This window comes from Panthera tigris, chromosome F3 (genome assembly GCF_018350195.1).
Source record: "Panthera tigris isolate Pti1 chromosome F3, P.tigris_Pti1_mat1.1, whole genome shotgun sequence".
NCBI classification, from domain to species: Eukaryota; Metazoa; Chordata; class Mammalia; order Carnivora; family Felidae; genus Panthera; species Panthera tigris.
Genome location: NC_056678.1, coordinates 30758508 through 30781415, shown reverse-complemented (window position 1 = coordinate 30781415; position 22908 = coordinate 30758508). Strand labels below are relative to the sequence as shown.

The window sequence follows — 22908 nt, the reverse complement described above, 5'->3', positions numbered from 1 at the left end:
CATCAAAATTCCCTTAGCCTGATGAAAACACGGATTCTAGGACCAACGGAGGGCCTACGGAATGAGTCAGTCGAGAGGTGGAGCTCAGGATTCTGGAAGCACAAGAAAAAGAAAATCTCTGGTCTACAGCGGATCTTATATCCACTAACCTAGTTTACTGATGCTTTTCACCTCAGACAGACCTCCTTTAAACTGTCCCAGAACCGATACTTACTGAACCTCTCTCAGCCCCAGAAATTCTCCTCAAGTTTATTTATAAATCCCTCCTGTCAGTTGGGGATGGAATCCTACCATACATAACAACTTACTTTTTGCAGGAAAGTGCTTTTTCTCGGTGTGAACCAGGAGACTCAGTGTGACCCAGGAGCTCCTGCCACTGTCAGGAACGGGTTCTTTGATTTGGGTGTGAGTAAAGGACTGGTAGGCACCACTGAAATGCCTCTTTTGAACTCTCAATAAACTGACTTGATTGCTTCTTTCCACAAAGCAGTTGGAGTCACGCTTTTCGTTTATCTCCTCCAGGAGATGTTTTTTGCTAGCTTTAAGTTTTTTAATGATTTCATTGGTTCTGTTTTTAGAGGTCATTATGGTGACAAACTAATCGTCAAGTGATTCTTAGTATCTGAAACAAATGAAAAAATACAATCAGTTGCTGCTTGACCTAGCAGCCAGTATTCACCATCAGGTTTTTACCAGTTCTTTCTTCTCCTCCTGTAAAATACCACCACCACTGTGCCCCTGACCCCACATCTCACTCCATTTTTATTATTGTTTCCTAAGGTCTTTGTGTTTTTTGATGTTTCTTCGGAGAAAAAAAAAATCATAAAAAGAGGATTGTAGTAAGAAAAGATATTTTGTTTTTGAAATTGATACTATGTATTGATTCTTGCTTTTAGGAACTCTCATTGTTTATTTTGATTATAAAAATAATACATAGTCATTGTAGACAATTAAGAAAATACAGAAAAGCATAAGGTAGCATTGTCTAGAGACAATGAAATTAACATTTTGGATGTTTCTTTCCCAATAAATATCTAAAGGGATTTTATTATAAAAAGTGCGGGGAGGGGCGCCTGGGTGGCGCAGTCGGTTAAGCGTCTGACTTCAGCCAGGTCACGATCTCGCGGTCTGTGAGTTCGAGCCCCGCGTCAGGCTCTGGGCTGATGGCTCGGAGCCTGGAACCTGTTTCAGATTCTGTGTCTCCCTCTCTCTCTGCCCCTCCCCCATTCATGCTCTGTCTCTCTCTGTCCCCCCCCAAAAAAAAAAAAAAAAAAAAAAGTTGAAAAAAAAATTTAAAAAAAAAAATAAAAAGTGCAGGGATGGGGCCCTGGGTGGCTCGGTCGGTTAAGTGTCCAACTTTGGCTTAGGCCATAATCTCGTGGTTCATGGGTTCGAGCCCTGTGTCAGGTTCTTTGCTGACAACTCAGAGCCTGGACCCTGCTTCACATTCTGTGTCTCCCTCTTCTCTACACCTCCCCTGCTTGTGCTCTGTCTCTCTCTCTCAAGAATAAATAAACATGAAAAAAAAAAAAGTACAGGGGCACCTGGGTGGTTCAGTCAGTTAAGCATCTGACTCTTAATTTCAGCTCAGGGTTGTGAGATTCAGCCCTGTGTTAGGCTCTGCACTGGGCATGGAACGTGCTAAAAATTTTCTCTCTCTCCTTCTCCCTCTGCCCCTTTCCTGCTCATTCTCTCTCTCTCTTTCTCCTACTCTCAAAATAAATCAATATTTATTTTAAAAAGTACAGAAAAAAGACATTAAATTGGCTATGGCAGGACATGAACTTAAAAACATAAAGTGTTGTTAAGTATTTACGAAGAATTTGCTTGTTAGGGCTATAAATTTGTCTTTTCAGGCATGTGAAGTACTTAAAAAATCAAATATGTTAAATTTATGAAAGAAGTTTAAAATATTTAAAGTATTAACTAAGTTTGTCAATGGACTACTTAGAGGTGTTTAGTATTTTCAACTTGAATTAACTGAACATTAATTTCAGAGAAAGTGAGGGTGATCAGAATTTAAACTTTTTAAATTATATCTCCTCTAACACTTTGATTGTTTATCCTGCCTAGGAGATGTACAAATGAAATCAAATTGGGACATGACTAAAGAAAAAGAAAAGAAAACAAGGTAATTGTCTCTTACGTACTTTCGAGCTAAATTTATATTCTGTTAAAAGCCCATTACATGTTTACTGCAAATGAAATCTAGACATGTTAGTTAAAAGCTCACTGAGGAGATCACAAAATTTAAACTCTCATTACAAATTACCTGGAAACTGGAGCCAACTAAAATTAGACACAGTAAGAGTCTAACAGCAAGAGCATGAATTTTTGAGTCCGATTTGGTCCCTATTCAAGCTACGCTAACTGTATGACTGCAGTTAAGTTACCTTCTCTGGGCCCTCAGTTTCCTTGTTTTGCTTTTTGTTTTTTGTTTTTAGTTTTTTAATGTTTATTTATTTATCTTGGGAGAGAGAGATAGAGTGAGCAGAGGAGGGGCAGAGAGGGAGAGAGATCCCAAGTAGGCTCCGTGCTGTCAGCGCAGAGCCAGATGTGGGGCTAGAATTCACGAACCCGTGAGATCGTGACCTGAGCAGAAATCAAGAGTTGGAAGCTTAACCCCTGAGTCTCCAGGTGCCTCTCCTTGTATGTTAAGTGGAAATAATACCCAACTCACAGAGTGTCATAAGGATTAAATAACTTAATACATACAAGAGCCTAATATAGCCAATCCTCAATAAATGGTAACTTTAATATATCAGGCACAATGAAATAAGGGATTTGTTCAGCTGGATGTACAATATTTTTTCATTTGGGTTTGTTTGTTTGTCCCTCCAGTTATTAATCTGTTTACTTGCCATGCAGCCAGAACCAGCTACATAATTTGTGGGGCCCAGTGAAAAATGAAATTGCAGGGCCCTGTTGAAAATTCATGGGCCCTTTTGAACATGGGGGCCTTGTGTTAGTGCAGAGGTCACATGCCTATGAAACTGACTCTGTGTATGACATAGTAACGGGATGGTTTCTATGGTTACTTCACCCAGTTTTACAGTCTCTTAAGTGGAGATAAATAAGGTGTATAACATATGACTTTTTAGGGGCACCTGGGTGACTCAGTTGGTTAAACATCCAACTTCAGCTCAGGTCATGATCTCACGGTTTGTGAGTTTGAGCCCCGCATCAGGCTGTGCACTGACAGCTCAGAGCCTGGAGCCTGCTTCAAATTCTGTGTTTACCTCTCTCTCTGCCCCTCCCCCTCTTGTGCTGTGTGTGTCTCTCTCTCTCTCTCAAAAATAAATAAAAATTTTTTAAAAATTAAAAAAAACATATGACTTTTTAAAGAGCTTTGAGTGGCACCTCGCTGACTCAGTTGGTGGAGCATGTGACTCTTGGTCTCAGTTTGGAAGTTTGAGCCCCTTGTTGGGTGTAGAGATTACTTTTTAAAAATCAAAACACACACACACACACACACACACACACACACGTGTGTGTACCTCGATACTTATAGCCTTATTACCAACAATAGCCAAACTATGGAAACAGCCCAAATGTCCATCAACTGATGAATGGATAAAGATGTGGTATATATATTTATAATGAAATATTACTCAGCCATCAAAAAGAATGAAATTTTGCCATTTGCAATGACATGGATGGAGCTTGAGTGTACTATGCTCATTGAAACGAGACAGGCAGAGAAAGACAAATACCATATGACTTCACTCATATGTGGAATTTAAGAAACAAAACAGATTAACATATGGGAAGGGAAAAGAAAAACAGAGAGAGAGAGAGAGGGAAACAAACAATAAAAGACTCTTAGTGATAGAGAACAAACCAAGGGTTGGTGGGTGGGTGATGGGTATTAAGGAGGGCACTTGTTATGGAGTACTGGGTGTTATATGTAAGCGATGAATCACTAAATTCTACTCCTGAAACCAATATTACACTGTATGTTAACTAACTAGAATTTAAATAAAACTTTGAAATAAATAAATACAAATAGGCAAAAAAAACCCAAAAATAAAAAATAAAGGACTTTGAAAATATTAAGCATGTATATACAGTACATCCTCATTATTCATGAATTCCACCTTTGCAAATTTGCCTACTCATAAACACTTATTTGTTATCTCAAAATCAATACTTGTGGCATTTTAATAGTCATTCCCAGAAATGCACAGAGTAGCAAAAATCTGAGTCTCCTTGATGTGCATATTCCCAGCTAAGGTCAAACAAGGGGACATTCCGCCTTCTTGATTCAGCTTTCATCCTATAAACAAGTGTCCTTTTCCTGATCTGTTTAGTATTACTAGGGTTTTTTGTTTGTTTGTTTTTCTTTTTTTTTAGAATGTTCCCCAAGTATAGTGCTAAAGTGCTGGCTAGTGCTCCTAAGCAGCAAGAAGGCTGTAATGTGCCTTATGTGTGTTAGATAAGCTTTGTTCAAGCATGTATAGTGCTGTTGGTTGTGAGTTCAATGTTAATGAATCAACAGTATGTATTAAATAATTATACATACAGATACATACATGAAATAAGGTTATATATTGATTGGTTGACAAAAATCTTATTACCAGAGACTCACAAGGACCTATCCCTGTATTTCCCCTAAGAGCAATTGACTGAGTATTTGCTAATTCAATACTTGGGGCCACTTTATAGAACATAACTATAAACATAACTATAAACATAACTGCAAAAACAAGAATCAACTGCATAGATGTAGAAAATATACTCCTGTTTCTACAGGTATGTTATTATAAATTACCTTTAATGTACAGCAACCCAAAGCCTATTTGAAGTCCACTGGTTTGGATCAGCCCACTGAGATATTACCTTGGTGATGGGACATTATGAGCTAAGCCATTCCAACTTTGTTGTATTCCTAGAACCCTAATTAAGAGAAGTTTTGGAGTTAGAGAGACCATTTGCTTATCAGCCATGTATCCTCTAATAAATTACTCAATCTCTCAATATCAATCTCTTCATCTGGGATAAAGATACCTATTTCATTAAGTTGTAGGTTTGTGTGTATACTGTAGGAGGTAGGGAAGAAGTTGGAACTCAATGAGATGTGCATGGAAAGCTCTTTACATTGTGCCTGGCATCAATTTATTACACATACTGATATTTGTTGAACACCTACTCTGTGCCTGGTGTTGTTCTGGGTACTGGGGACAAATGGATACCTATCCCAATGGAGCTTATAGTCTAAAGGTTTAAGGTAGGCACTTAGTAAACCATAGCTATTTTTATTGGTTTTATTACAACTTCTTATTTCACTTGGGGAATTATTTTATTCATACGTCTTTTTTTTTATTTTTAATCAGAAGAGGAAGCCTCCCTGTAAAAAAAATCTTCAGAAATCCAAAAGTAATCATTTCTTTTTCTTTTTACAGGAATACAGGATAGTAGAAATAAGACTGGTATTGAAGAGAGCAGTTCACAATGCCAGAGAAATGAATTCCCTAAAGAAGTATATGAAGGGTCAGCATAAGAAGACCACCCAACTCTGATGAGTTTGGTGTCTCTGATGAGACCAGTGCAGGGCAGCTGCTGAAGATAAGAAGGTATTTTGCTGTTGGTTTTGTTTTTTTCGTAAAGCTCCCAGATAATCCAAAAGGCTTATCAAGAGATCTAATTAGTTGGGCACAACCCTGGCACCTGTGGGCCAGGACCTAAATCCTCCCTCGCCAGAGTGCAACCTGGAAGAATATTTCTGCATCTGTGAGCTTCCGCGTCCTTAGCTGAAATGGGCTGATATCAGTACTGAGGTATTGTGAGGATGAAATGAGACAACAGATGAAGGGACTTGTAAACTATAAAGTATATAAAGCAAGTGTTGGGGAGGGAAAATTTTCCTCTAACTTCAAGATCCTTCTGGCTGGTCTAAGAATTGAATTGACACAAGACAGATAACAGGAAAGAATCAAAGTTAATTTGTAGGTACAGAGGTCCTACAGATACGACCAAGGCTGGCAGCTTGTTTTATACAAAGAAACAATAAATTAGTGAGGAGCTGACAGGATAAAGAAAACTTATGTTTGGGAACTTTAACTAGTAAGAATTTCGAAACAGAATTTGGACTGGGGCAGTAAGTTAGTAAAAGTAAGAAGGTTTGTTTATAAAGGCTTCTTCACCCTGAATTCTCTCTCTCTGATGATAAGGATGTCTCTCTACCTCCTGGTACAGGGAGGGTACCTTTCACATGGGAGATTAATTTCTTGCTTTCTGGAGACAAAGGAGTGTCAGGGTCTCCTTTTTGCACTGGCTGTTTCTTAAGTAACTTTAACTCAAAATAATCAAGATGCAAAAGTGGCATATTTTGGGGTAGCCTGCCCTGAGCCCCAACACAAGCATTATAAGTTTTTTCTAAAATGTACATTGGTTAGATTAGTTTATCAATTCAGAAAGTTATGTGTGTTGTATCTAAGAGTAATGCTCTATCATTATTTTATAAGGCAATCATTTGTCACATAAGAGAGCCAATTTGAATAATTCTTAAGCCAACAATTTTTTCTCGCTCAAAGGTTACTCTTCCAATAAAGATTTTAGGCTACATTCTAAGGTATCCTATCCCCATTTTCCTAGATTTACTCTTATTTGCTATGATGGGTAGGACACCACAGGATGTGATGCTTAAGCATGAGCATTATTTTGAGCCAAAAACAATCAAGGCCCAAACGGTTCAGGAAGAAACTTTGACTTTCCCCTTGGCTGCCTAAAAGAATTCAAATAGAGGACCTGGTCCAGAAAGGGAGCAATCACCGCAGATAACTACAGTATAATATGAACTACGTTGGTGGACAGGGAGGAACCAAGTTTGTTAAAATTTCTCTATATCTCATTGTTTCTATATGGCCCTGCAAACATTTACTTACTGAAAATTTATCTTTTTCATCTTCCTGGGATTTTCTTTACTTCCCTTTGAAGTCTCAAACCCCTACTTTCATCTCCATTGTTCAGGATGACATATCTATCCCCACTTTCCTGACTGTCTTTGGAATCTCTCATGTTTATGTGGATTTCCTGTACATTCATAATTAAATTGGATTCTGTCCTGACATAATCTATCTCATGTCAATTTAATTCTTAGACCAGTTAGATGAATCTTGAATGGGAGAGGAAAATTTTTCCTTCCCAACAATTGTTTTCATCTTGAAATAATCTGCATGCCAAATGGTACATCTTGGGGCCACTGTTCTGAATCCTTACAGTTCTCTCCTCTGAAACTTCCCTGGAATTTTTACATATTAAAAGCTAAGTTGGTGACTGTGGAAAGAGAAAATGGGTTAGGAGCCAAGAGATCTGCAAAGGGAGAGAAAAACAGAGAGTAGAATGAGGAGCAAACAGAAAAGAACAAATCAAAGCACATGTCCCATACAACATTAAACCAGTTCCCCAATTCTGGAAATAGGTCGGTGCAACAAAATGTCTGAACTTCATTTACCTGATGAAAAATATTAATCCTTTCTTTTAACAGATATAAGCTAGATACTATTTGCAGTGTTTGATTTACATGGAAGTAGCATTTTTCACTGATGATTGCACAAACTTCTCCTTGCTGGGCAGTGTACCTAGGGTACATTGGTTTTGGAGTGCCATGCAGGCTAAGCTGTTAACTTCTGACTCGAGTATTTTCAAAGTTTGCATAGTGATATCAAACTCTTGTTCCATTACCACAGAGAGATTTCGGATTGCTTTTCCCAATTCATAACCTCCAAAGTTTGGAAATACGACCCTCAATGCTGATAAAAAACCTTGGAGTTGTGATGTACAAGCAGATTTTTTGACTTCCCGAGTGATACATTTACATAGCATGCGTTTAAGAACAGAGGAGCCCACGTTTGTAATTTGCCTGGCATTTAGGGTGGAGTATTCAGTGACAGAAGAGGCCAAGTATCCAAGTTCACATCATTCTGACCATTTAGGTGGGAACGCTTTACATACTTTGTTGCCACATAAAGTAGAAAGACCAGTGTGGTTTACAGACAAGGTTGGAGTTGAACCAACTCCAGGACCTGTAATTTCCAGGACCTGGAGTATTCCATGACTTTTGCCATCGGTAAAGTGAACTTTCATACATTTCCATGATCCATGAGTTCCTGTCAATCTGTAAGATTGCAGACTACTATAGTTGTTCTAGGAAGCCTATAGTCTGGTTTGGGCAGCTGTAAAACTTGGTTCTGGCAGTCAGGAATAAAGGCGGGTTTTAAAATTGGGTGGAGAAAGGATAAAGAGGTCTGTTTGGGGGCTGCATATTTAGTAGCTCTGTCAGTCCTATCATTTCCAAAAGATATAGCATCAGTTTTCTTAGTAGGGGTTGAACAGTGAACACTGACAGTTCTAAAAGGGAGATGAAGAGCTTGTGGTATGCAGCAGTTATATGCCCATTAGCAATGGGAGTACCTGCAGAATTGAAGAATCCAGAGGATTTCCAAATGGTGCCAACAGCATATTTGGACTCTGTGTAAATAGTAGCAGTTTTCCCTATGTCAAACTATAATCTCTAGTAAGAGCTGTGAGTTCAGCTGCTTGGACTGACTTTACAGTGGGCAAAGAACATGCCTCCATTGTTTCCTATGGGGAAACTATGGCATAACTAGTTATGTTTCCCCATAAATGTCATTAACAGGAGCCATCAAAAACTAGAAGTTAAGTCTGGGTTGTCTAAAGGGATGTCTGAGAAATCCTCTCATGGCTTTGAGACCATTTCTATAGTTGTAAGGCAATCACCGGGAATAGCGTGGGCTCTCCATTGTCAGGGAGGGGTAGTAAGGTAGCTGGATTTAAAGTGTTACAATGATGTGAGATGATGGGAGGGCTAGTCAAAAGAGCTTGTTTGTAAGTGGTCTGTCACTGTGTAGAGAGGTGCCGTGTCTTATGAACTCGTAAGTGAGCAGACACAGCATGGGGAACGCACAGGTGAATGGGGGAACCTAACGTAAGAGTACTGGCTTTGTCAACCAAGGTGGCAGCTGTGGTCACCACAAATAAATAAACATGGGGGTCAAGCCAATGCCACAGGGTCTAACTGGCATGAGAAATATGCTATTGGTTGTATCTGAGAGCAAAAGATTGTCCTGGAATGCTTGCAGCAATGCCATTATTTTCATGGCAGTATAGATGAAAAGGTTTGTTAAAATTAGGTAAACCAAGAGCTGGGGGTGTTGACAATGTTAGTTTCCAGGCTTGAAAGGAGGTTAATGTCTCTGAAAGCCAGGAAATGGGCTCTGGCTGGTGTCTGGGAGAAGGGCATACAGAGGTTTAACAAGGTCTACAAAATTAGGAATCCTTTGGCTGCAATAGTCAGCTGCCTCCCACCCCCCCCCCAATTTACATAACCGTTGATTTGTTTCAGGGAGATAGATGGACAAAATTGATGGATGGTGTTGTGGAATAAGCTTCTGATGCCCTGAGATGTCTCATGTCCTAAGTAGTTAGTGGTTGTTTGCAACCATTCAAGTTTAGATCTGGAGGCTTTATGGTCTCACTCAGCCAGTGCCTTTAGGGGGATGAGGGAGTCTATACAAGTTCCCTACTTAGTTTGATTACCCCCTGATTAAAATCAGAGGTGACAGGTTGAGATAAATCCTCGGAGCAGATGGTAGAGAAAGTCACATGAGTGTCAATTAAGAAATCCAATTCCTGATCCTCATTTTAAGGTTAATGGTGGGCTCTGGGGTGTGACTGAGGACCGGCTGGCACTGTCATTCAAGGGGGAATTGTCCCTCAGGAGAAAAGCACACTCTCTGAGGGTGATAGGGTTTAGGGAAATTGCTTCTTAAATTTTCCTCTTTCTTAATACAGGACAATTTCTCTTCTGGTGACCTGGATTCTTGCAATATCTGTGCTTGTCTGGAGGCGAATAGGGGGAGATCTGAATGGGCCTTGAATTACTCTGAGTCCTGCTTTTGCCTTTCCAAAGATTCAGGTTGCAAAGCAGGAATTGTTGCTATCAGTTCTTTTTCTCCTGCTTTCCTGCAAGCTATTTTCAAAGAATTAAGTAGCTGCCTTCAGGGGCAGCTGGGTGGCTCAGTCGGTTAAGCGGTTAAGCGTCCAACATCGGCTCAGGTCACAATCTCATGGCTTGTGAGTTCGAGCCCCACATCAGGCTCTGTGCTGACGGCTCGGAACCTGGAGCCTGCTTTGAGTTCTGTGTCTCCCTCTCTCTGCCTCTCTCCTGCTCATGCACACACACACTCTCTCTCTCAGAAAATAAACATTAAAAAAAATTTTTTTTAAAGTAGCTGTCTCCATTATTATGCTTAGTGGTTGCCCTCACCAACAGAGCAGGTGGATTTGTTATTTAACATCCGGGAGAAAATTTCCCACTAAAGCAGAAATTAAAAGATTGCTATGTTCCAGGGCTTCTGGATTTAATGCAGTTTGTCTTTGAAAAGTATGTACAGAACATTCAACAAAGGCTTTTATGTGCTCAAAGAAGAGCTAAGTACATAGTTCATAGTACTATGTAGAGTGCTCAAAGGAGAGCTCAAAGAAGAGCTATTATGTGCTCAAAGAACAACTAAGTACATAGTTCAACCTCAGACCAATTTACTCTGAGGGGGAACACCTCGAACATTGCTCCTATGAAGCCTTAGATATCAGCCTCCAACTGAACTGTTTCCTGGTCATGTGCAGGAGGGGCTGGGAATAGCTAGGGCCATCTGTTTCCTTAGTGAGGGCGGTATTCTCCAGGGGACCATCTAGCTTGTCTCATAACCATCATATTGATGTGGAAATGTTGGGGATTATAGCCAATGGCCAAGATAGAATTTTTGAGACATCTTCGATGTGAGAAGGTGGTTTTATTAAAACATGGGGACAGGATGGTAGGCAGAAAGAGCTGCACTGGGGTTGTGACGGGTGACTGATTATACCAGGGGGTTAGGGAAAATGTAAGTCTCTAAGGAATTTTGGAAGCAAGGTTTCCAGGACCTCGAGGGGGCTAGCTATGGTTAGGAAAGGGCCATTTATTACTGTCTAATAAAACCTTAGTTATGAGACCCTTTAGATATCTTTCAGGGGGCCATATGCTTAGAGTATAATTGCCAACATATATCTTGGGGGGTAGAGATAAAGGCATTTCAAAAAGAGTTTTTACACGTTTAAGTAGACTTACAGGATCCTGGGGGGTTGGCTAAGAGTGCCTTTTGCCCTCAGCGAAGTGTCATCATCCAGGCAGCTGACTTCCTAGAGGAAGGTCACTTTGCCTGTCTCAAGGACTTGTCAGTGGACTGTAAATTGTAAGGAAATTTAATTGTTTTCTTTTGCCTTTCTTTCCCACATCAATATAATCATGGGTGGGAAGAACAGTCCTTAATAGCCAGTCTAGGCCCGTGTGAGTGGGGTTGTAAATAGCCACTAATCTTTCTAATTTTTCTGTAAATTTGGTAGGATCCTCCCAGAGCATAGGTTAAGGGGTTTTATTTTTATTTTTTTAATGTTTTTTAAAAATTTATTTTGAGAGAGAGAGAGAGCAGGGGAGAGATATAAAGAGAGGGAGAGAGAGAGAGAACACCGAGCAGGCTCTTCATTTTTCAGCACAGAGCCCGACGTGGGGCTTGATCTCAGGAACCGTGAGATCATGACCTGAGCCGAAATCAAGAGTTGGAAGCTTAACTGCCTGAGCCACCCAGGTGCTCCTAGGGGCTTTATAATTTAAAAGATCTGCTGCTGTCCTGGGGACATGAATTCTTTGCCGGGATACATCCACAAAGGACATGGCACAGGAATGCCTGCAACTGACAGAACTTGATTACAGAGCCCTAGAAAGTGGGAGGAGTCGAATAATAAGAGCAAAGCCCTGTTGCTCTTCCTGGGTGCTTTTGCTCAGTTCACTTGCTGACATTCAGTATTTACCTAAGTAAGTTGTTTTCCCTAGGATTAGAGGTCAGGCAGAAGTGCTCTGCAAATATTGTCAGGAAAGGGAAATTGTAACAGGCAGCTGGTTGTTAAAATGTTTTTTTTCCTGGGGAAGTTGGAGTTTTAGGATTCAAGGAGATGGGGCTGGGCTTTGAGAAGGGGAGTTTATTTTATTTTATTTTATTTAAAAAATTTTTTTTAATGTTTATTTTTGAAACAGAGAGAGACAGAGCATGAATGGGGGAGGGTCAGAGGGAGAGGGAGACACAGAATCCGAAGAAGGCTCCAGGCTCTGAGCTGTCAGCAAAGAGCCTGACGCGGGGCTCGAACTCACAGACCATGAGATCATGACCTGAGCCGAAGTCAGAAGCTCAACCAACTGAGCCACCCAGGTGCCCCAGAGAAGGGGAGTTTAGACCAAGGGTCCAGATCCAAAACTTTGCTTTCACAGTCTATCTTTGCAAATGAACTCTCTAGATCTTTGTGAGAGCTGCATATTTTACACTGTCTTGTGGGATGCCTCTTGTGTCCTTGGTTAAGGCATAAGAAGGCTTAAGCTTGACTCACTACTGAGATGAATAGATCCTACTCATCAGTGGCCAGACAACAGATCTTCTAAATTAGAAAAACTACTGTATTTGAAAAATTTTAGAGAGCTCTCATCCTAAAGAATTGTCTTATTAAAATTAAAAAGTAGATACAAAAGAATGTAACAGCAAACCTCAGAGCATCCTTTTTCCAAGATGAAAAAACAGAAATTAGTCCTTAGACCAAAAATTAAAACTCCGCATCCAACATAAGTTCTTCCTTCTTAAGATCCAAACAATTAAGCAGACCATCTTCTGGCACACCTGTTTATTTTATGTCTAAGAGCTGTGGTCCTGGAAACTGTAGGTATCTAAAAGGTAGGAAAAAAATAGTAAAATCTTACTAAGCTTGTTTTGTGTCCTGGGAGCTTGGCTTGGCTTTCTGCCTGCCTGGGACATGCTGGCTGTCAGTTCTTTCTTTTGGCTATCTTTGAGAATGATTCTGGATCTTGAGAAGGTAATAATCTTTGCACCCTCTTTGAAGACCCTTTGAAGGGTCCATAAAGTTGTTTAATACTGCCAGAAACATTTAATATCCATCCCAGCTAAAAATTGACAGGATATTTTAAAAAAAACACATTTTTTAAGTAGCTATATGGTTAAAAATTGATCAGAAAGTGGAAGCTGATAGTCAAAGCCTGATAGGAATTTTTTTTTAGGTCTCCTCCCCTATGCTAAAATAAAACTATATACCCTGTTAAATAACAAAAATTCAACTGAGGACATTTTAATGGTCTAATTGGCTTTATTAGTTGATTCATGAATTGGGTAGCATCCTACCTAGGAAGTAGAGGGGAGCTCCAACGGGCTACAGAAAAGCAAAGGTTTTTAAAGGTAGACAGAAAATGGAAAAAAGAAAATTATTTGCAAAGAATCCATTGTTTCAGGCAAAGTTACCTTCTTAAAGGGAATGGGAAGGGCCCATGAGTAAATTTCCTAGTGCTGACCAGGAACTTTTCATGTTGACTACGTAAAGCTTGCACTCCTGGGGGGTTGAAACTGCAGTAAGGTTAGGTACTAAGCCTTTGAGTTACGGAATTGAGACCTTAACCTAATTGATGCCATTTTGGGCCTGTGGTTTTCTTTTTAACAATTTCCCCCCCTTTTGATCAAGCTCTCTGCTGTCAGCACAGAGCCCGCTTGGGATCCTCTGTCCCACTCTCTCTTTCTCAAAAATGTATAAACATTTTTTTTAAATGCAGCTCTAGAGGCAATGCAAAGTCTATCTATTGCTTTCACCAATCCTAAAACTTCCCCCATTTTTCTCATAAGGCTTGTAAATTATTGACCTTAAAAAACCAAAGTTCTTACATTCTTTCTCTGTCCTTTCGAGATATAAATCTTACGTTTGTTGCCTTTGCAATATAAACACCCCAGGGGGTATCTAAAACAATGGCCACACTTGCCCAAGACTAAACTGGGTAGGAGCAGGAAAAATGACCTTTTAAAAAATACAAAGTGCTCCACAGCTTCCATAAGATTACTTGTCAAGAGCAAATACAAATCATGTGCCTTCTCCACAAATACTACTGGTAAAAAGCTTTAGCCATACAAGTAGATAAACTTAACTTATATACTAGTGGGTTTTATATTGCTATACTTGATTCGTAGCTAACAATTTTTAATGGAAAGCTATAAAAACTCTGTTTTCTACATTACAAATATGGTGTTTTTCTACCTCCAGATGGTATTACCAGAATTAACTTGTAAAAGAGCACTATATAACTGGCTTAAAATTAAGCACTTATAACTCGAGCAGTTCTAAATCTCAAAAATATAGTAGAAACTAAGCTAAATGTTTTTCAGGTTCATGTGATCTAGGAAATTTTTCAGTTAATAAAAGCAAAGTTTAAATTTGTTGGTTTAATAAATATAAGAAATACAGATGGCCAATAGACACATGAAGAGATGTTCAACATCACTCATCACCAGGGAAATGCAAATCAAAGCTCTAAGCACATACCACCTCACACCTGTCAGAATGGCTAACATCAAAAACAAGAAACAACAGGGGCGCCTGGGTGGCTCAGTCGGTTAAGCGTCTGACTTCGGCTCAGGCCATGATCTTGTGGTTCGTGAGTTCAAGCCCCACGTCGGGCTCTGTGCTGACAGCTCAGAGCCTGGAGCCTGCTTCAGATTCTGTGTCTCCCTCTCTCTCTCGGACCCTCCCCCGTTCGTGCTCTGTCTCTCTCTGTCTCAAAAAAAAATAATAAACATTAAAAACAAAACAAAACAAGAAACAACAAATGTTGGCGGGGATGTGGAGAAAATGGACTCCTCATGCACTGTTGGTGGGAACACAAACTGATGTAGCTACTGTGGAAAACAGTATGGAAGTTTGTCAAAAAATTAAAAATAGAACACTATATGATCCAGGAATCACACTACTGGGTGTGTACCCAAAGAAAATGAAAACACTAACTCAAAAAAATATATGCACCCCTATGTTTTTTGCAATATTATTGACAACAGCCAAGATATGGAAGCGGCCCAAGTGTCTATCCATAGATGAATGGATAAAGAAGATGTGATATATATGTAACATATACAATGGACTATTACATAACATATAATATATGAATGGAATATTCCTCAGCCATAAAAGGAATGAGACCTTGCCATTTGCCACGACATGGATGGACCTAGAGGGTATAACACTAAGTGAAATAAGTCAGTCAGAGAAAGACAAATATCATATTTCATTCATATGTGTAATTTAAGAAACAAAACAAGTGAACAAATAAAGGAAAAAAGAGACAAAAAACCACAGACCCTTAACTACAGAGAAGAAACTGGTGGTTACCAGAGGGGAGATCAATAGGGGGATGAGTGAAATAGGTGAAAGGGATTAAGAGTATACTTATCGTGATGAGCACTGAGTAAAGCATAGAATTGTTGACTCAGGGTGCCTGGGTAGCTCAGCCAGTTAAGCCTCTGACTCTGGCTCAGGTCATGATCTCACAGTTTGTGGGTTTGAGCCCCACATCAGGCTCTGTGCTGACAGCTCAGAGCCTGGAACCTGCTTCAGATTCTGTCTCCATCTCTCTCTGTCCCTCCCCCACTCATGCTCTGTCTCTCTCAAAAATAAATAAACATTAAAAGAATTGTTGACTCACTATATTGTACTCTTGAAACTAGTATTACATTACATGTTACTTACATTTCAATTTAAAAAAGAGAAAAAAAGTATGATACAGATGCTGAAAAAAATAAGTCTTTAGAGTTATCAGCATTAAGTATGATGCTTTTCCACCTTGGTTTACTAAAAGTCAAACAAGCTCATGTTATCTTTGTTACCAAAATTGTCAGCCAAAATAAATAAATAAATAAATAAATAAATAAATAAATAAATAAATAAATAAGTAAGTAAGTAAGTAAATAACTTAAGATGGTGGCTAACTGCTTTAATGTTTCATAAATTTTTCATGAGTAATCTTGGTATGATTATTTTTTTTAATGTTTTACTTATTTTTGAGACAGAGACAGAGCATGAGCAGGGGAGGGGCAGAGAGCGAGGGAGACACAGAATCTGAAGCAGGCTCCAGGCTCTGAGCTGTCAGCACAGAGCCTGACGTGGGGCTCGAACTCATGGACCATGAGATCATGACCTGAGCTGAAGTTGGAAGCTTAACCAACTGAGCCACCCAGGCGCCCCTCTCAGAATGATTATTAATAAATGAATTAAACAGATGTAAATATGCATCAAACTGGGTAAACTTCTGGAACTAATGAAAAAACTGAATTCAAGACAAACAAGAATTAATTATATGGGACCAAGTGACCTGATGAGGATGATTTTAATTTTATGACTGTTTGTTTAAAATATAGTTGGTTCTTTAACCTTCTGTTTTATAGATAGAAGGAAGCCTTTCCTCTTAAGCTATGACTTATAGCAATTTGATAAATTATACCTTTGTAACCAGAATTGAAATATCTTTTTCTCCCTATCTGATCTCTCCAGAATTCAGAAACTCTCAGTGATATTCTTATATTTTCATGGCAATATAGTTATTTGCCCAAGTTCAATAAGAATCTGCTCTCCTTGTAACATGACACAGTTGGAAGATGGTTATATTACAAAGGCTTTGACTGGAATGTCATATTTGAAAGAGACATGCATAGATTTAGGTGTGACCAGACTGCTTTAAGGAACTAAGGTTGACTTTATGGAGTCAATAAAACTCCTTGGAAATATCAGCGTGGTACCTTCCTTGCAGGATTCCTAACAGCCTTACCAGTTGAGTAAGGAAGGTCACTTCCTGGCAGGTACAAGCCTCTCAGGATATTCGGGGGACCCCAAGAAGAGAGTAACTAATCCAAATCTATAGGTATTACAAAGTTTGATTGCAAGTATTTGGTTTGACTTCTTCACCCTGAGAAGCTGTTAAAAGTAGATTCCTTATGAAAAGTTCCAGCAAGCAAACCGAAAGGAGCATATATAATCAATCATCACTCCTGCTGTATTTATATAATCAAGCCAAGCTTATTGAAAGTAGATTTATTTTGCAAACAAATTAGTCTTAGCTTTGCTATCTTTGGTAGAAATCACAGTATTTATAAAGAAAAATTATGTTTCAATAACATACCTTTGTGGATATTAGAAGCTAATACTATTCATCGTAAATTGGACTGGATCCTAAACTCTTCTAGCTATAAATCTTCAAACTATCATTTCCAATTTTTCCCTACCATTGTCTTTAAATCATTAAGAACTAAAACTGTCCTTTTTCCAAAGCCATGCAAACTAAAGTTGGACAACTTGGTATATAAAATTCAGAGAAATCACCACAAGAGCTCATGTGTGGACGATCCTTGTTGACTATTACTATGGGTGCCACTCAGAAAAATCACAGAGACACTCAAACTGCAAACTAGGAAAGTCTATCAGATTGCTACTATCTGCCCTCAGTCCATCTAGAAATACTTCAAATCTAACATCTAGAAATCTCAAGTGGCTACCCTCAGAACTCAGAAACTTGTTTACAACTTGTTCCAATCATTAACCATTATTTTTCTTTTGTTTCCACAGAAATGCCTCTGATTAAATACCTGATTGTTTGCATAATATAGGCCTAACTTTGGTAGCCTACCTGAAAGATGGCCTTCTGAAATGAATTTAACTGAACTGACCTGTCATCAGGACTGAGTCTAGTTCGATGAGACTAAACAATCTGGCTCAACTTCTGGACGATGAAATTTCTTGAGGAAATTTCAAAGGCAGGACTGTGGAGGAGCAAAATGTGCCACCCCAAAATATGTTTCTCTGGCTCAACAAGGAGGAATCTGTGTACTCATGGGGGGAAAATGTTGCTTCTATGAATAAAATCTGTTAAAATATTAGTATTTTTCAGCAAATAAACTAATTTTACCCATTATATGAGACTGACCTATTCCCAGAGTAGGAGACTGATCTAATGGGGTGTGGGGTAACATGCTTCAATCTGTTCTTTTCTGTTTGTTCATCCTCATTTTCACCTGCATTGTGTTCTCCTTTTATGGATCTCTTGCCACTCAGTTACTAACTCTCCACAGCCACCAGCTCAACTTAAAAAAAAATGTTTGTTTGTTTATTTATTGAGAGAGAGAGAGAGAGAGGAAGGGACAGAGAAAGGAGAGAGACCAAGAAGGCACCAAGCTCAGCACAGAGCCGAAGATGGGGCTCAATCTCATGAGATCTCACTATGAAATCATGACCTGAGCCGAAATCAAGAGTCGGACGCTTACCTGGCTGAGCCACCCAGACGCCCCATCAACTTTTAATACGTGAAACATCTAAGGAAGTGTCAGAGGAAGAAACTGCTGAGGTTTAGGACAGGCCACCCCAGGATGTGCTGCTTTGGCATGGGGATTATTTTGAGTTAAAAACAATGAAGGCCTGAAAGGCTCAGGAAGAACCTAAGACCTTTCCCCTGTCAATCTTACAAATAAAATTGCCAGTTACTTTATTTGGGAATAGCAGAGGAATTGCAATTCAGGACAGGCAAACTATGGTGAACATAGGCAAGTCCAAAGAGACAAAGGGAAGGTCAGCTTTTAGTAGGTTTTAGAAGAAAATGGCAGAGGGTTGTTTTGAACAAAAGTTCGTTGGAGGAGCGCCTGGATGGGTCAGTTGCTTAAGCGTCTGACTTCAGCTTAGGTCATGATCTCTTGGTTCGTGGGTTCAAGCCCCACGTAGGGTTCTGTGCTGACAGCTTGGAGCCTGCTTGGGATTCTCTCTCTCTCCTTCTCTCTTTCTCTGCCCCTCCCCCACTTGCATTTTTTCTCTCTGTCTCTCAAAATAAATAAATAAACAACAAAAAAAGAGTTCATTGGAGAAGAACAAGAGTTTGGGGTTGTGGAAATTTCTCACCAGCTGTAAGCAGTGATTAGTGCTTTGTTGCTGGGGCTGGGAGGGAAATTCCTTCTTTTTCTTAAAAGCAAGAGATAAATACCTCTGTGAAAAATGTCCTCCTTTGTCAAGAGAATTCTTATCTTCCTTCTCCCTGCTGCAAGGAGGGGTACAGGTGCGAGAGCTCCCCTGTCAGGGCTTTGAGACTCCATTTGAAATGAGGTTTCCTTTACTCATTCTTACACCTCAAACTTCCTAGAATAATTTAGATAGGGGACCTGCTCCAGGAAGGGAGCTATCACCACAGACAACTAACTACATTATAATATGAACTAGGTGTGGTAGGGGGGGGAGGTGGGGAGCTAGCCAAGTCAGTTTGCTAAAATTCCTCTTTGGGTCTCATTGTTTCTGTAAGGCCCAGAAAACATCTGTTCACCAGACGTGCACCCGGTTTCACCTCCCTCTGAATCACTTCCTTTCTTTTGAAGTACCAGACCCTTACTCCCTTCTCCTTAGTTCAGGATGACATATATACCTCATTTTGCCTGTCTTTGGAATCTCTTATGTTTTGGATTCCCTGTGCGTATGTAATTAAACTTGCTTTCTCCTATTAATCTGTCTTACATTGTTTTAATTATTTAACCAGCCAAAATAGCTAAGAGGGTGAGGGGGGAAATTTCCCCCTTCCTGACAGCTACTCACTCACTTCAGACATTACCAAGGTCTCATTTCTTTCCTACTCTAAGGTTGTAGGATACAACACCAGGCATGCACAGTCATGGCCAAATATGTAAAACTGAATTTAAAGTGTGTTTAGTTACGTTTCAGAGGGAGACAGGCCTGGTTTAACCTCTGATATAATTTCATTTTTAAAATTTTGCAATAATGGGGCTGGCCATTTTCCTAGTACTAGTCACTGCCACCTAAAAACATTTGTTGAGTTAGATACCAGTGACTCTGTATGAAATGAACTGCTCTCCGGGAGTAAAAAATTTCCTGTACCCTTCAAGCTTCTTTTATCTGGTCTAAGGGTTAAGTTAACATGAGGCAGATTAACAGAAGAGGAAAAAAAAAACCCCAAAACCCCAAAATTTAATTATGTGCACACACAGGCCCAATAATGAAATTCAGACCTAAGGCAATGACAAGGCAGGCAGTTTTTAAACTTTTTCATCAAAGAGACAATAAACTTGTGAGGAGTAGACAGGAAAAAGAAAACTTATGTTCAGGAGCTTCAATTAGTAAGAAATTCTAAACAGCATGTGGGCTGAGGTAGTAAATTAGTCAAAAGTAACAGAGTTTGTTTATATGGCCTTCTTGGCTTTAAATTCCCTGTTTCTGCTGATAAGGATTCCCTATCTCTCTACCTCCTGGCACAGGGAGGGTGCCTTCCACATGGGAGATTTATTTCCCCTTTTCGCAGGACAGAGTTAGGTCAGAGTGTCCTTGCACTGGCTGTTTCTTCAGCAGCTTTAATGCAAAGTCATCAGGAAGCCATGGTGGCCCCTTTTGGGGTGACCTGCCCTGGGCCCCTACATTGCCAACTAAAGAAATTGTTTAGATACTGAGGGTGTTATAATAAGATATAAAATCCAGTCCCCAGCTTCAAGATGCTCAAATCTAGATAAGGGATAAAATATGCAAAGGAAAAGCTAAGTAACCACCAGGAAATGTTCAGTGAGTAGCTCCAAAGGTGTTACTAGTCAGAAGAGGATGACATCTCTAGGGGCTCCAATCATGGAGACAGACTAACAAAGGAGGTAGGAATGGAACTGACCTGGGTACCCATAAAGGATGGGTAGGATTTGGCTAAGTTAAGGGAAGATGGAGAGCATTTCTTACCAGATCAGGAGGCAGACTGCAAGATAAACACAAACATGGCATACTAGAGTCACTGAGTGGCCCGATACGGTGTGATTTCTTCTCTGCTGTGCCAATCCTTCTCTGCTGTTGGTTTTGTCCCCAGTCTGCATACTCAGCCACATCCAGCTCCTTCTGTGATCCAGACCTAAGGCAGAGGTGGCAGGGAGGGCGGGATGGATATTAGCAACCTCCCAAGCCTGGAGATCAGGAATTAGTCTTGCTAATATATACCTACTACCATGCTAATGTGTTTTAGTGATTTATAATAAGAACAATAGATTTGGTCTTCACCCCAAAGTGTCTGGCACAGAACTTCTCAAATCTTGGGACTTTCCTGTGCTGATTTCTTTGTCATGTTAAGGAAGTGACTTTTGGAAAGAACCTAGGGATGGGGCCTGGTTGCCAAGGGAACCAACCTAGTGACTAAAGGGTTGGAACTTTCAGTCCCCTCCCCCTTCCATTTGGTTTCTCTGTAAGAACCCAACTGGCATCATGGGCCAAAAGGAACTAAGACAAAAATACACAGAAGGGAAAATCCTGGGATTCTTTTCTATGAATGTTTTACACACACACACACACACACACACACACACACACACACACACAATGCCTCAAGGGGAAAAAAAGGTACATGATAGGAGGATTCAGGTTTCCAGCCTCTTCCACCCCTCCTTTCCCAACTTAATCTTTCCACAGACTACAATAGCATAAATTCAGCCACTCGGGTGGATAGAGCACGGTAATGGTGATGTAAACTGAAGGTAAGGCTGCTGAAATCTACCCGCTTCCTCATGAAACATGGTGGATTTTACATCTAATAGCCTTGTTCTGGTTTGCATCTTAACCTCTTAGACTGCAGGAGACCTTTGCTCAGGAACAGCCACATCACTCTTGATAGCATCTTGGACCTTGGTTCCTGGATGCCATTCACATCTCAGATTGCTCAACTGCTACTTATTCAAATCTCTCTCAGACTTGGCATTCCACACGCATAATGTAGCTCAATCTCCTCTTGACTCCCAGCCAAGTGATGCTCCCAATACTGTCCTCGCTGGCAGAGAGTAAGGTTTATGCTGTTATTCATCCAAATTTATGATACAAAGTATGATTCATGCCTAACTGGTTAATAAGTATTCAGAGAGAGGAGGCAAGGTTAAGAGACTGGGCTGATACTACAAAGAGATACTGCTGAGTTTTCCCTTTTCTGTAGTCCATTCTTTACTTACGGAACTTTGTTGAACTAAGCATATGAATTTTGTCTAATCCTTTCTTTGGAAGTATTTTACTTTTCATAAGTCATAGAAACCGAGAGTCAGAAGAAATCTTAGATCTCATATAGTTCAATTTTCTATGGAATTCAGGAATCCTATCCACAGCACACCTCGTCCAATACAGGTACCATCTGTTGTCTAGATATGTCGCATAGTGGCCCATTCAACTGTTGACCACCTCTAATAAGAAATCTACCACTTGTTAGGCCAAGAGTAGTTGGTATACTCCATTGTGTGCTGCCCTTTCAGGGCATTCTCAGAGCACCCTCCGGGGAGGAGCTCTACAATTAGGAATTCAGTCTGAGAGAGGTTGGAGGAACTCCAGGGCAATCCAAGCAGGCTTCAATAGGCAAGATGGGATCAAATCTAAGATAACATGAGAACAAGATATAACTCTGAGGAAAGACATGAGTTGATAATAATGGCTTTGGGTAACATTTCCTGGGTATAGTACTGATTACTATAGATCAGAGGTCAGGCACTATTTAAGCACTTCATATTTATCAGCCATTTATTTCTCACAACAATTTCATGAATATTGTCTTCATATTCCAGTTGCAGAAACTGAGGTACGCTGTAACTAGTCCAAAGTCATGCAGCTGAAAGAGCTAGAATTTGAATCCAGGCCAATGGGATCTGGAGCCTGGACCCTAACCACTATATAAACTACCTTAATAACTGTAACTAAGAATGCCTAAACCATGTGCCAGCCATCATTCACTCATTTATTCCTCATAATAACAATCCTATGAAGCATATGCTATCATAAAACAGCTAAGTAACTTGCCCAAGGGTGTGCAGTTAGTGAGTACTGAAGTTGGGATTCAAATCCAGGTAGGCTGGCTCTAGATCTGCTTTTCTCCACTCCTCTAAACCCTCTTGATGCGACGCTCCATGTAGATGGTGACAGGGTCAGATACAGAGCTTTGCCATGGGCAGGGAAGGCAAATGACAAAGTGGGCAAGAGCAGAATAGGTGCCAGGTGGTA

The 22908-nt window shown here is 40.0% G+C and overlaps 1 protein-coding gene and 1 long non-coding RNA gene across 7 annotated transcripts in view; one reads left to right on the top strand and one right to left on the bottom strand.

Moving 5' to 3' along the window:
• The window catches only part of SPATA45 (spermatogenesis associated 45), a 30711-nt gene that overhangs the window by 5556 nt on the left and 2247 nt on the right, over positions 1-22908 (bottom strand). For 2 of the 6 annotated variants that reach the window (XM_042976702.1, XM_042976700.1), the window contains exons 2-3: positions 20629-20794; positions 309-622 (exon numbers count right to left, since the gene is read on the bottom strand). In XM_042976702.1, coding sequence (XP_042832636.1) covers positions 309-585 — 277 coding nt within the window. In that variant the 5' untranslated portion in view covers positions 586-622; positions 20629-20794. Of the gene's footprint in view, positions 1-308; positions 624-2393; positions 2419-4771; positions 4860-12592; positions 12770-20628; positions 20795-20940; positions 21043-22908 lie in introns of those variants that run through there. The other 4 variants (XM_042976698.1, XM_042976699.1, XM_042976697.1 and 1 more) reach the window with 4 other exon arrangements.
• On the top strand, positions 4906-17798 carry LOC107180966. Its single transcript, XR_001511729.2, has 3 exons — positions 4906-5227; positions 5403-5573; positions 17488-17798. It is a non-coding gene; the product is annotated as an uncharacterized LOC107180966 (long non-coding RNA).